Below are 13,257 nucleotides of genomic sequence, written 5' to 3'. Positions count from 1 at the left end.
GACTCCTCCACAATACAACAGAGTCCAAGTAGAGGAAACTGAAGGACAACCTGCCTAGAGCGAGGTGACCCTGCAGCCTTTGCTGGCCTCCTGCCAGCAAGCGGCCCTGCTTCTCTTTGCATTTTAATGCCGAGGGAGCAAGGGAGCCTTTGCCATTGCCAACTAGAGCCTCTGGATACAATGGAAAGGCAGAGAAGGAGGGGGGCCAGCTCTTGGCATAAGAGAGCCAGTCATCTCACTGTTTTCAAATCCAGTGCGTTTGGGGGGAGGGGTAAGCTTATTCCCAGAGAAGACATTCTTTCCCACCAACCCTTTTGTGAAAGTAAAAAAGCCAAAAGGTAGAGAGGGAAGGTCAGTCAAAGCCAGCCCCTAGTCCCCAGCCCACCCAGAGGCCCATGCTTTAGGGCTAAGCTGACTCTACAACTCTCCTGCTGATGGTGTGGTGACAGCATCCTTTGTGTGTGCTCACCTTCCAATAGCCGGTGACCCTAACATTATACACTCTTTGAGTGATTCTTGGAAAGAGACTAGATGCCTTGGGGTCAAGGCAGCTGGAATGATGCAAACCTCAGCACATCTTAAATGAGCATATCCTTTCTGGGCTGATGGGTGGAAGAGAAGGGCTGCTAGTGTCACTCAGGCCCCACCATGTCCCCAGAAACCCCTGGTCCCGAAACAGGGTGAAACAGGAAGTGGCTTGCAACTCTTCTAGATGTGCCACCTTCCAGATGTGGATCCCAAGAGGGAAGGGAAGGCTGATGAATTAAAACTCTCCTCCCAGGGAGCTTGAGACTGAATGCTAGACTTCCTCACACACATACACACCCTTTTCCAGGGGACTGACTGGGCCCCTGCTCCTTACTGCCAAGTTTCAAAGTTGTGTGGTCACCTCCCCCTAGCTTCCCGCCCGCCCACCCGTGCCCTCAGCCCTCGCTTCCCTGAGCCAGGACAAAGCCCCAGCACTGACTGAGAGAACAGGAGGAGGGACAGAGGGATGGGGAAAGCTGCACAAAGGAATTCCTCACCCCAAGCCCCCTGACCGGCGGCAGCTACGGCAGCGAGTAAAGAGGCAGATCTGCTCACCCTCCCCCTTCCTGCTTCCCATCTTCCCACCGACCCACGGACAGACACCACAGGCCACAGAGCAGCTGCAGGCTTTGGGAGAGGACCCACACAGCCTCCGGTAGGTGGCAACAGTGCCACCTGTTTGACTGGTGGGGCTGAGCCCAGGACTGGAAGAGGGAGGAGGCAGACAACTCGGAGAGAAGCTGGGAAGCAGTGCAGAGCACAGAGCGGAGCTACTGCTGAGAAAAGGTGTGAGGGCTGGGGAAGGCTTGGGGCCACAGGCGGGAGTGGCGGGGAGGAGACCGGCTCCTGCTGGCAGGCACTGGGCCCAGGGATTGAGCAGCACCCCTGGTCAGCATCCCTGACTGGAGTTTTCTGACTGCTCAGCTCCTGGAGGGAAAGGGGACCCTGGAAGGCAGTGATTGGGGTGCAGGGGCAGGACCTGCAGTACGGATGGAGCCCAAGGCAGGCTCCTAGCACTTGGTGGTCCCACCATGGGAAGAGGCAGGGGACCTCCCTTTGGGTGGGCTTTTTCCTTACAGGGGTGTCAGGGAGGGGAGAGGTTTCCTCCCCTCAGGCCCTCCCTCAGCTCCAGCCCCCTAACTTCCAAGCCCTTCCCCAACTCTCCTTTCCAAAGGCAAGCAGAGGATGAGAAGGGCTGCTTCGGGAGCAGCCACATCCTCACTCCTTCCAGGGCCCCGGCCACTGTGCACCCCTAAGACTCCACAGCCTCAGGGGAGCCCAGACCACACACACTTTGGGTGTATCGAGGGGTACCGTTACATATTCCAAGTCACCTAGAAACCCATTTCACTAACAGCCACTAGTGCACACGCATATGCAAATGCTGACACAAACCCCACACCTTCTCATGCAGTCTCACAATCACACGTCCAGCCTCATGTGGAGATCAGTAAGCCAGCTTGGTCTCAGCTTGACCCCAAAGCACAAGGTCCAGGGATCCCCTGCCCCAAGACAACCACACACCCCCATGCACACCTTTGCCCTGTATCTGTTGTACTTTCACCAAAGTGACATCAGAGGGTGGGGCCCCTGAAAAGGGAAAGGCGGTGACTTGGTTCCTGGCTGGGGTTGGGGGATGACTGGGCAGGAAGGGACAGGACTGGGGCAAAAGAGCTTCGATTTTCTAGGTGTGTGCCAGCAGGAAAAAAGTTCCTTCAGGAGGTAAGGAGTGACCCAGGCAATTCGTACTCCTCAAGACTTCCCCATGCTGGTGGTACCCTCTGCCCTCCGGAAGGTGGAAATAGAATCTTTCAGTTCAGGGCTTTGTGATGTCTCCAATCTCTGTATCCACAGCAACTGAGCAACTAGCCACTAGCCAGGCCTCCCAGGGTCCCAGGCTAGGACTGGTGTCTCTGCTTCAGGTTTTTCCTGGTTCCTGTGGTGGAAGCCACACCATGGGGCTTCCTGAAGCTTGGCCAGATTTTCCTCAGCTTGCTAAATCCTGTTTGCCCCACCCCAGGCAGTTTTTCCTGAGTTCCCACCCGAGGCAAGCACTCCATCCCCAGATAGGGATGCTGTTAGAAGGGGAGGAGTTGGACAGAGTGGGTGTGTATCCGCCTAGAGGCTAGACCTCCTGAGTGTTTCACTGACTTTCCAGGTGTGCCGTTGAAAGGAAGACCCTGGAAACTGTCCCCTTTGCTCATCTCCTCCTCCAATCTGGCACTTGGAGCCTGCCCTGTAACCTCCGTTGCTGAGCAGTGGCCCAGGCCTCCGCTCCTCCCCGACTGGGCTCCTCACTGGGAGGGAGGCTGGGATCTCCCTTCTGCCAGGGTCTCTGAGAGCCAAGCGTCCCTCCCTCCAGGCCCTTACCATGGCCGAGTCCCCTGGCTGCTGCTTTGTCTGGGCCCGCTGCTTCCACTGCCTGTACAGCTGCCACTGGAAGAAATGCCCCAAAGATAGGATGCAAACCAACAAGGTGAAGTACGGATGGGGGGGCGGGGTGGGTAGGGGTGGAAGTCCAAGGTGGGGACCACTTGGAGGGGGAAAGATATCCAGGTGTGCTCAGAGACAGTGGAGGGGCAGGGATAGGGAAGGGACTTTCTCTCCCCAGGAGGAAAATCCCTTCAAATATGGAGAGAACTGCCTGCAAAGCACAGCAGCCCCACGCCTTGCAGGAAGCCCCTTTGAGCTGCCATCCCCTAGGGACTCTGAGCTAAAGTGGGGATGTGAGCCGCTGCGAGCTGCTGTGAGCTTCTCTCTTGCCCCTCTGCAGTGCGAATGCGTCTGGTTCGGCTTGCTCTTCCTCACCTTCCTCCTGTCCCTGGGCTGGCTGTACGTCGTGCTCATCCTTCTCAATGACCTGCACAACTTCAATGAGTGTGTCATGGACCCCCTTCCCCAGCAGACATGTCCATCTACTCCCCACCCTGGGACCCCTGGGTGCTCAGCCCCTACCCTGCCTCTTTGAAAACCTTTCCATGAACTCTCCCCAGACCTTGGAGCCCCTGACCCCATGAAAGGCTTCCCTTCACTCCCTTCTAGCCCTGGTCCTGGATCCACCCAGCCCAACTCCCCTCAGGCCACTGTTACCACCCTTCCCCCACTCGGACACCTCCCTCTCCCCTCCCACAGATTCCTATTCCAGCACTGGGGGCACTGGATGGACTGGTCCCCAGCATTCCTGCTGGTCATCTCTCTACTGGTCACATACGCATCCCTGCTCTTGGTGGGTGCAGGGACTGCTGGCCTAACCTTAGCCCTCCCTTCCTCGCAGCTCTATGCTGTCACTCTCATCCTGGCCACTGAGGGGAGGGTAGAGGGAGGGGTCAGCCTAGGAAACTCACTCAGTGACCCCTCTTGGCACATCATGACTCCAACCACCTCTGCCCCCAGCTCCTGGCCCTGCTCCTGTGGCTCTGCGGCCAGCCTCTATGCCTGCACACCATCCACAAGGTAGAGTGGGGATGGGCGCAAGGGGGAGAGGGGTGCACTGGACCCAGTGCTCAGCCGGCTCTTCTCTTCCTGGGCACAAGCCCAGGACCCAAAGCCCAGTAAATATATGTTGAATGAAAGGAGGACATTGGCTGAGCCAGGAGAACAGAATTCTCCTGTTTTCACAGAGTGAGGGGCAGCCTAGGCAGCCCAGGTTGACACAAACCTGCCCCTCACCCCTGGTTCCCCAGGTGCTGCTGCTCCTCATCATATTTCTTGTGGCTGCTGGCCTTGTGGGACTGGAGGTCCAGTGGCGGGAGGAGTGGCATAGCTTACGTCTGTCACTGCAGGTGAGTGGCTGATATCCAGTGCTTGGGGGGAACCTTCGCCTGTGGCCAGCCCCAGGACACAGCATGCTCCCTGGTGCCCCGGGACTGCAGGAAGCTCTCAACTTCAAAAGTCAGCTCCTAGGACTAGAAGGAGAGAGGTTCTAAGACCTTACCAGCTCTTGTCCACAGGCCACAGCCCCATTCCTTCACATTGGAGCAGCTGCTGGCATCACCCTCCTGGCCTGGCCTGTGGCTGATACCTTCTACCATATCCATCGAAGAGGTGCCAACTCCACTACCACCCTCCAGTCCCCTTAATGCCCACCAGTGCTTCTGCCTCCTGCTCCTCCATTTCCTACACCTGTGCTGTTTTCTGCGCCGAGGGCCCACCACTGCACTTTCTTCATGGCCTGTCCCCCACTCCCCGCAGGTCCCAAGATCCTGCTACTGCTCCTATATTTTGGAGCCACCCTGGGCATCTACCTGGCACCCCTATTCATCTCCTCAGCCTGTATCATGGAACCCAAAGACCTACCACACAAGCCTAAGTTGATAGGACACCGAGGGGCCCCCATGGTGAGTGTGGGGCAGAATGCAGGCAGGGTGGGGCAGGTCTGCTTCTCCACGCTGCTGCGGCCAGGCCTGTGGGTTGCCAGGCTCCCACCCTTCCCTGCTCCCTCGCGTTTCCCAGCTGGCCCCCGAGAACACCCTGATGTCCCTGCGGAAGACAGCTGAATGTGGAGCTGTTGTGTTTGAGACCGACGTGATGGTCAGGTGAGGAAAGCTGGGGCCCCTTCCCCCACCCGAATGACACAGCAGGGGAGCTCCAGAAGTGATGACCAGCCCCGGAGCTGGAGCTTGGTCCTCTGACTCCCCTTGTGCCTTCAGCTCCGATGGGATCCCCTTTCTCATGCATGATGAGCGCCTGACCAGGACCACAGATGTGGCCTCTGTGTTCCCAGACCGAGTCAACAGCCACAGCAGTAACTTCTCCTGGGCTGAACTGAGGAGGCTCAATGCTGGGGCCTGGTTCCTTCAGGTGAGGACAGCCTTCTGCAAGAGACAGCCACGTACAGGGGCACTCTGGGCAGAGTTCATTCATTGATAACCATCTGCTGAGCCCTGTGCTGGGCAATAGGTATACAGTCTCTGCCCTCAGGTCATTCCTTCCTAGTAAGGCTATCAGAATAGGAAACCTCAAGTGAGAACAAGGTCTGCACTGGGTAGAGAGGAGAGAGAGGTCACTGTTGGGCAGAGGCAGTGTGGGAGAGGACCAGGATTGGGGTCACAGGAGAGGATGCCTGAGCAGCATATGAAGTGAGGGTAGTTTTTAAGATGGGCAAGGCAGGGAACAAGAATTCTGGTTAGAGGGAAGAATGTGGATAAAGCCCACATAAATATGAGGAAGTGTTTTCAGGGAATGAAGAGTGGCTCAGTAGAAATTTTATGGCAGTTCAGTGGTTAGGACTCAGCACTTTCACTACCTTGGGCTTGGGTTCAATTCCTGGTTGGGGAACTAAGATCCCCCAAGCTGTGCAGTATGAAAAAAAAAAGAAAAGACACACACACACAAGACAATGAAAAAGTGGCTCATTGGAAGTGGGAGATAAAGATGAATGGTAGTCATGGGAGCTGAGGCTGGCTGGGGCCTGGGGGAGCAGAGTCTTGGTCTCTGGTGGGCTTTGAATGCTAGGCCGGGAAGTGTGGACTTTAATCCTGCAGATGATGGAAAATATTTCAAAGGATACTTAATTTGTTTAACTCCCCTTTTCTTGATTACCAAAGTAATAAAGTTCCTTGTTAAAAAAAAAAGTAAAACATCAGAGAACTAATCTAAAATTTAAAAATCTCCTGTAATCCAACCCTTCAGCTGGGTATGTATTCTGAGTGACGAAGACACATCTGATTGCCTAGAGTAAGGGATGTCTGAGTTTGAATCATGACTTAACCACTTCCTGGCTGTTTGAGCCTGGGTAACATTCTTTAGGGTCTCTGTTCTTTATTTTCCTTATCTATAAAATGGGAGTAACAATAGTACTTACCTCGTAGGATTGTCAGGAGAACTAAATAATATACATAAAGCACTTCTAATACTGCCTAGCATGTAGTAAATATTTAATGTGTTGATAGCTCACTTTTTCCATGTCAGTGATTACAAGGCAAGGTCATTTGTTGATTTCAAGGGGAGGAAAGGAGAGTGGCAGAGGTTTGAAATAGCCAACAGGAGGAATGGGAGAGGAAGCAAATCAAGAGCAAGTAAAAGGATGGCTAAGTGGCCCAGAGAACACAAAACAGGACTGCAGGGCCAACAGCCCACGTGATATTCTCTGCCCTCCAATTCCAGTGGGTGGAGGAGGTGGACAATTGTAGAATTCAGTCAGAGTTTAGGATTTGTGGGGCACATGGGGCAGGAAAGGAGTTGAGTGGGTTGTTGAAAAGTAGTTTAAGCTGAGAATGGATCATGGGTAGGGGATGTAGGTGTGGCTAGAAAGGGGCCGATGGACTGGGAAGAAACCAAGGGGTCAAGATCCCAGAGGTCTCCATGAGACCAAGAGAAAGTGTAGTGAGAGTGAGGAAGTTAGGAAACCCAGAGGGTAGGAGGTTGGGGTCAGAGTAAGATGTCAGAGGGTCTAAAAAAGGCTGCAGTTTGGAAAAAGGAAAAACCCTGACTCAACAGAGGGCCAAAGCTGTTCACTAAGTCGGGGAAACGAGTAAAGATAATGAGGATGGTGGCACAGCCTGGAGGCTTCTTCTGGTCTTGAAATAATTTTCTTCTTCCTATAGAGGCAACCTTTCTGGGGGGCTAAGCAGCTGTCAGGCCATGATCGAGAAGATGCTGAGAATCAAACAGTGCCATCCTTGGAAGAGATACTGAAGGAAGCTGAAGGCCTCAACCTTTCTATCATATTTGACCTGCGCCGCCCCCCAGGAAACCACACATATCATGACAGTTTTGTCAACCAGACATTGGAGACTGTGCTGAGTTCAGGAGTGCCCCAAGCCATGGTGATGTTGTCAGGACCCCAAGTGCCCCCTCTAGCCCCTCTCCCCTGCCTTCCCTAGACCATGACAATGCTGAGGCATACCCCCTCCCCAGGGCCCTGGCCCAGCTCATGTACCCCATCTGTGGTCATACATCTTTGCCCCTGCTGCCACCCCCAGAATCCCCAGGCCTTCTCCAGCTTCATGCCCACCTACCCTGAACCACAGGTCCTTTGGCTACCGGATGAAGATCGGGCTTATGTCCAAGAAAGAGCCCCCCAAATGCGCCAGATATATGGACATCTGGAAGGCCATGGCACTGAGAATCCCCAGTTTCTCAACCTCCCCTATCAAGACCTGCCACTGTTGGATATCAAGTGAGTGCCAGAGGAAAGGAGCCGAGGGGATCACGTGAGGCTTAATGGTATAGAAGAGCCAAGGCTGGGAGGGCAAAGGCCATTCATTTATTTGCTCATACAACACATATTTATTGAACACCTACTATGTGTCAGGCTCTATTTATTGCAGGTTTGGGGCATGGGAGAGACAGATAATAAACCACTGCACAAAACATATGCATGTTGGAGAGTGATAAGTGACATGAAGACAAAAATTTAAGAAGGGGGTAGAGATTGGGAGAGAGGGGAGAAGGTCACAGTAGGAAGAGTGGTGAAAGAGGTGGTGTCTGGGCTGAGACCTGACAAGTCACAAGGAGGTGACAATGGGAAGAGCTGCAGAACAGCAGGAACAGCAGCCTCATGAGCAACGGGAAGGTGAGACTGGAGAGGTTGGCAGGGGCCAAACTGGGTAGGACTTCGTAGGCCACCAGGATTTTAGCTTTCATTTTACACCAGAGAGAGGGTGGATCCAGGGAAGAGAGGCAAGGGAGTCGCAGATGTGAGTGGATGCAACCAGAAAACATAATAGACTTCAAAACCTGTAGTCACCAAGCTCTCTTGTAATATCCTTGTGGTTAGATAGGGAAAAAATGTGGACTGAATGATGGCCCAGTTATCCTATTAAGCATTTCAGGGACCTTCCCCCAAGTTGTCACCATGGGAGGAGACTGGATATCAGGTTAAGACTCCCCTTAGTCTTGTCCTGATCAACATCAACTGCTGATCATGTTTCCAGGAGGCATGAATTGGTAATGAAAAAGGTGATGGGAAAATGGAGGCCCCAGAAGGTTTAAGCACTCTAAGGTGACAGGTCAAATGTACCAAGATGAAATGCAATGGAGATACATGTAAAGACTAGGGTCCAGAGGAAACTCATTTGCACAAAAATAAGAGAGGGAGACATTGGCATCAGCAGGAACATGTGTGAAAAAGACCAGGACTTTGATTGTACACTGTGCATAATGAATGAGTCAAAGTCACTTGACATTGCCAAAAACTAACCTGACCCTGGGCTGCCTTCACATGGACATAGCGCCCAGAAGGCAGGAGGAGTTTTGCTCTCCTCCAAGCTAGTCCCAGCCTACCCAGGCTATCACGTTCAGATGCAGGCTCCATACTTCAAAAGGAACATTGGTAAATGGGAGTAAGATCAGATTAGAGAGGTTTGTATGGTAAAAGGAATGATAACCCAGGTTCCTGATTGAAGCAACTAGGGTGGTTGGGCCTGGTGAAAAGAAGACTCGGGGGAATGTGGTCACACTGTCCCTCAGACCTCTTAAGGGATGGCATGGGACAAAGCGGAGAGACACATTTGTGTGACCCCAAACGGCAAAACTAGGACCCATGGGTGAAATCCACTGGGAGACAGAGCAGGTAGGGGTCTGCTATTCAAAGGCAGAAGTGATGGCTCTGGAGCAGGGACACTGTGGATTCAAACACGGAGAGGGGCTGTTTCCCTCCTGTGCCTGGAGCCTCAAGGTTCTGAATGTTCCTTATTTCTTCCCCGCCTGCACAGGGCACTGCACCATGATAATGTCTCGGTGAACCTATTTGTAGTGAACAAGCCCTGGCTCTTCTCCCTAATCTGGTGTGCAGGGGTGGATTCAGTCACCACCAACGACTGCCAGCTGCTGCAGCAGATGCGTTACCCTGTCTGGCTTATTGTAAGAGCTCAGGGACTGTCACCCCTCCTCCTCTTTTCCTATTCCTGCTTCTCCTTAACCCTGTTCCCCTCTTCCTTAATTATTTCCCCCCATACACCCCCTGAATCTGTATATGGGTGGCTCTCGCCACTGACAGGGACTTTTTTCTTTTCTCACAGCCTGCTCGAACCTACCTGATAATATGGATCGTTACCAATTGTGTCTCCATCCTGCTGCTTTTGTGGACTTTCCTCCTACAACAGTGAGTCCTTTGTGCCTCAGCTTTCTGGGTCTTCATTCTCCCTAGGGTCCTGGCGATGGGGCATATTCAGACTCATTGATGCTGCCTAGGGCTTGGGGTTTGGTCTGTTTGGACCCTTGGAGATTCTTAAACCCTTCCTTTATACGTTTAATTGGCTTGAACCTGGGAAAGTCAGTTTGGGGGAACTCAGGGTCAAAAGGTTGTGCTTGACGCTGGCTGAACTCACAATGCGAAGCTTTTCTCCCCATAGGAGGTGTGCTAAGGAGAGACAGAGAACCGGTAAGAGCTGTTTCCCCTTACCTCATTTTTCTCCTCCTCTAGCCTTCCCCTTACTCACTCCCTATGTGTTCCCGCTTACCTCTCCAGGGCTAGAGACAGCAGTGCTGCTGACCAGGATCAACAATTTCATAAGGGAGTGAATGCCCTGTCTTAGGCCCCTGCCAGCCAAAATCGGAGGCCTTTTTGCACTGGCCAACAGCAAGGAAGAGAGGGTGGCTGAGGTGGAATGTTGCTGAGGTTGGCGTGGGGTGACCTTTCCCAGCAGGTGTTCCTCTTGGGATTTTGACCTGAGGTGGTCAGAAAGACTGAGTCACAAGAAGTTTGTCCCCAAATGAAACTTAACAGAGGAAGAGACAAGCAGATTGCCAAGAGAGTGTTTCAGATCTATGCACAGGTATTCTTGTGTACAAGGCACAGGGTATCAGGGATGGGACAGCTCAGAACTGTGACTGAAGGAGATGACAAAACGGCCTTTCCTGGAGGACTGTAAGATGATGGAGACATCGACCTGGCTCCATTCACTGTCTCTCTTGACATATGCAATTTATCTGATTTCCTGCCCAAAGCCTAGGAGCTAAGGAGCCCGTCTAGCCATGTGATTCTGTGCCTGCAAGTGGCTTTTTCTTGTGCACAGTCTTTTCTTCAAGACACACTGGTTCTTGACTCTTGTCGGTTAATCTGTTATTCAATGAATTTAATGCCCATTTGGCACAGTCTAACCTTTACGGTGCTGGCGCTGGGTGGAGGAAGCACCTTGCATCTCGAGTTGTATGTGACATGACATTGAGGGGTCATCATGAGGAGAATCGTGGGTTGGCGGTGCCAAGTGGGCCACCTGGGGCAATGAAGGGCTGCAAATGTTCAGCAGGAGCACCACTGCCACAGGGGACATTCCCGGTGGCCCAAGCGCGCTGTGCAGTGTTGCGCTGGAGCTCCACCTTGTGGTCACCTGCCCCAAAAGGAGGGCCGCGCCCGTCGTCACCTGTGAAATATTAGCTGGATGCCACCTGTTTCTCGTGCCCGTTGGGGACCTGTGTTCCTGACTCCAGACCCCAAGGGCATGATCCGATTTCCACAAGTTCTTGCTTCTCTGGGTTGCGCGCAGGGTCTGGTTGCCCGACCCACCTTCCCCCCCCCAGCCCCCCGAGAAGCAGGTTCCCCGGTGTGTTTGCTGCTTGTGAGTCCCTGGACTAAACAATTTACATGACCAGAGAGGAGCTGGCCTACGATAATGTGACTGATAGAAGTGGGGGAGGGGCTAAAGAAAACACAAGGACAGGAGAGGACTCTGGCTGCCTCTTTAGTCCCCCACCGCACCCACATTCGCCCCGGTTCGTTTCTCCACGCCCCGGTTCATTTCTCCACACGAAGGGAAATCGAACTAAGGGTCTGACGAGGTTAGGAGGTTCGTTTCTCAATTATTCCTCTCCCTGGGACCAGGGGTGGCACTGGCACCTAGGGACAAGACCCTCCTTGGTTGCAGGGCAAGCAGCCCTGAGAACTACAATTCCCAGGATGGCCCTGGCCACTTCCGTTCTCGGGATGGGTCGACCGAAGTGAGTTTGAATTTGTGCTCCCGCCCCCTCCTCCTCCCGGACCCTGCGCTTTCCCTTCTCGCCGCTCCGCCCCCGCCACGCACACACAGGTACGTACAGACACAGGCCGCCTTCCACGCCAACATACCTGGCCTGCAGCTGGCGCGATGGGCGGGGGCACCGGCGTGCGACCGACTGGGAGGCCGGAGGAGCCCCAGTAGCCCACGCCGCGGCAGCTGCCTGGTCCCAGTCTTCTCGGGGGTCCACGCCGCCTGGGACCTCCTCTTCCACACACTACCCTTTCAAGTTGCAATTCCGTAGTTTTCTCCCTTCCGGATCCCGCCGCTCAGACAGACCGCCAGCCTCAGCTCTGGGGCGCCGAGGTACCGGCGCCCAGGTACCGCCGGGCTCTCACCTCTCAGCTCCGACCTCCCTCTCCAGTCCCCATCCCTACTTTTCTGTCCCCTCCCAGAGGCCCAGCCCCGCAGCCTCTTCCTCCCCTCCCCTCCCAACTAGACCCTGACCACCTCCAGAGTCTCCAAACCCCTCAGCCTCCACTTCTCAGCTCCCAGTCTCAGCTGCAGTCCTCTAACCTCAGAATCTCGACTCCGGGCCCGGCAGGAATGCCCCTAGCCCTTGCCCCAAGCCTCTAGCCTTGAGTACTCAGCCCGATGCTTCCTCTCTTCCCAGCAGGATTAGACTCTTAACTTCTAAAGGGTCCTGGACTGGAGACTGACACTGACAAAAATTTGAGGGTGGAGGGCCAAGGGGAGCTGCTCATTGGGGTTCCAATGCAGTTGCTCTCTTTATTTTTAGCTGCTGACTCACAGCTTCTGGCACTAGGGTTTGGGGCTAACAGGCTGGGCTAGGGGGCTATTAATAGAGCTAAGGCACAGCCCCGACCCAGTTCAGTTTAGAAGCACTGGGAGTAAGGAGCCCTCCCTTGGATCCTCTGGAATTGTGGACTAGGGTAGTGGCTGGACTAGGACCTCTGGCTGCCAGTACCTCACTCAGCCTGGTATCTCTACCTTGGAACTCTTGAGGGAAAGCCCCTGACAAAACTCGGGGCACAGCTCTCCCCTAAGTTTGCCATGGCTTGGGGCTCTGCCACAATGAAGCTCCTGCTGCACTGAGTGAGCAGATGACTTCCAAGTGCAGGGATTATTGTGTCCACGGCTTTGGCCTGCTTAGACCTACTCCTGGGCCAGAATGCTAGGTTACTAGGAGGAATAGCTGTGGATTTCTGGTTCCCAGAGGCCCTCATGATGATGGGATACTACAGCATGGTCCTAACAGAGAGAGCACAGAGCTGACAGAATTTGCTAGCTCCAAACCAGACACAGGACTAGCAAGCTGTCAAATTCTGTGTTACCGCTCTCCTGTTCTTTTTTTCTTTCCCTTCCGTTGTGCTCTGTGCCTGCTCACAGGTGTCAACATATCTCAGGATCTCTCTCTACTCCACAGAGAAATCTAATTGAGGAAAGTCACTGAGAAACTCCTATAGGACCTTTTTGTCCTAATGGGTGGAAGTAGGATTTTCCTAATCCATTCATTGGGGATGGTGGGGAAATCTTGATACCTTAGTGAACTAACTAATCATCAAAATCATTCCACCCCATGCCCAATGTGCTAGAATTCCCATCCACCAAGAATGCACACCGATAACAATGCCCCTTACTCGCAAAGCAGAAACTTCCCAGTTTCAGCACACCCAATCTCTGGCTCTCAGGTGAAAAGCCCCAAGGGCTTTGGGGCAAGAGTGGTTATTTCTTCACACAAAAAGACTGGGGTCACCCAATGAAGCTATACTTTCAAGAATGAGCACAGATTATCATATGGTAGTGGGCCACACCACCCTCATCCTGTCAG

The 13,257-nt window shown here is 53.6% G+C and overlaps 1 protein-coding gene across 4 annotated transcripts; it reads left to right on the top strand.

Annotated features, from left to right (window-relative positions):
- Positions 1 to 950: 950 nt before the first annotated feature.
- Positions 951 to 10,562, top strand: GDPD2 (glycerophosphodiester phosphodiesterase domain containing 2). Of its 4 annotated transcripts, none has more exons than XM_005700697.3 (17): positions 1,105 to 1,314; positions 2,217 to 2,250; positions 2,891 to 3,004; positions 3,302 to 3,405; positions 3,661 to 3,754; positions 3,922 to 3,981; positions 4,212 to 4,310; positions 4,479 to 4,572; positions 4,720 to 4,865; positions 4,981 to 5,063; positions 5,178 to 5,328; positions 7,074 to 7,295; positions 7,500 to 7,648; positions 9,186 to 9,333; positions 9,492 to 9,574; positions 9,825 to 9,853; positions 9,941 to 10,562. In XM_005700697.3, exons 3-17 carry the CDS (start codon positions 2,900 to 2,902, stop codon positions 9,991 to 9,993), a joined length of 1,620 nt encoding a protein of 539 aa, XP_005700754.1. In that variant the 5' UTR covers positions 1,105 to 1,314; positions 2,217 to 2,250; positions 2,891 to 2,899; the 3' UTR covers positions 9,994 to 10,562. The 4 variants fall into 4 exon arrangements, with proteins under 4 accessions (XP_005700755.1, XP_005700754.1, XP_013831886.1 ...); XM_013976432.2 differs by having other exon boundaries at positions 2,687 to 3,004; XM_005700698.3 differs by lacking the exon at positions 2,217 to 2,250 and having other exon boundaries at positions 951 to 1,314.
- The last annotated feature ends 2,695 nt before the right edge of the window (positions 10,563 to 13,257 follow it).

The sequence above is a fragment of the Capra hircus genome (assembly GCF_001704415.2).
Source record: "Capra hircus breed San Clemente chromosome X unlocalized genomic scaffold, ASM170441v1, whole genome shotgun sequence".
Taxonomy (NCBI): domain Eukaryota; kingdom Metazoa; phylum Chordata; class Mammalia; order Artiodactyla; family Bovidae; genus Capra; species Capra hircus.
Note: the sequence above shows the minus strand (reverse complement) of the source record. Positions and strands in the feature narration are given on the sequence as shown.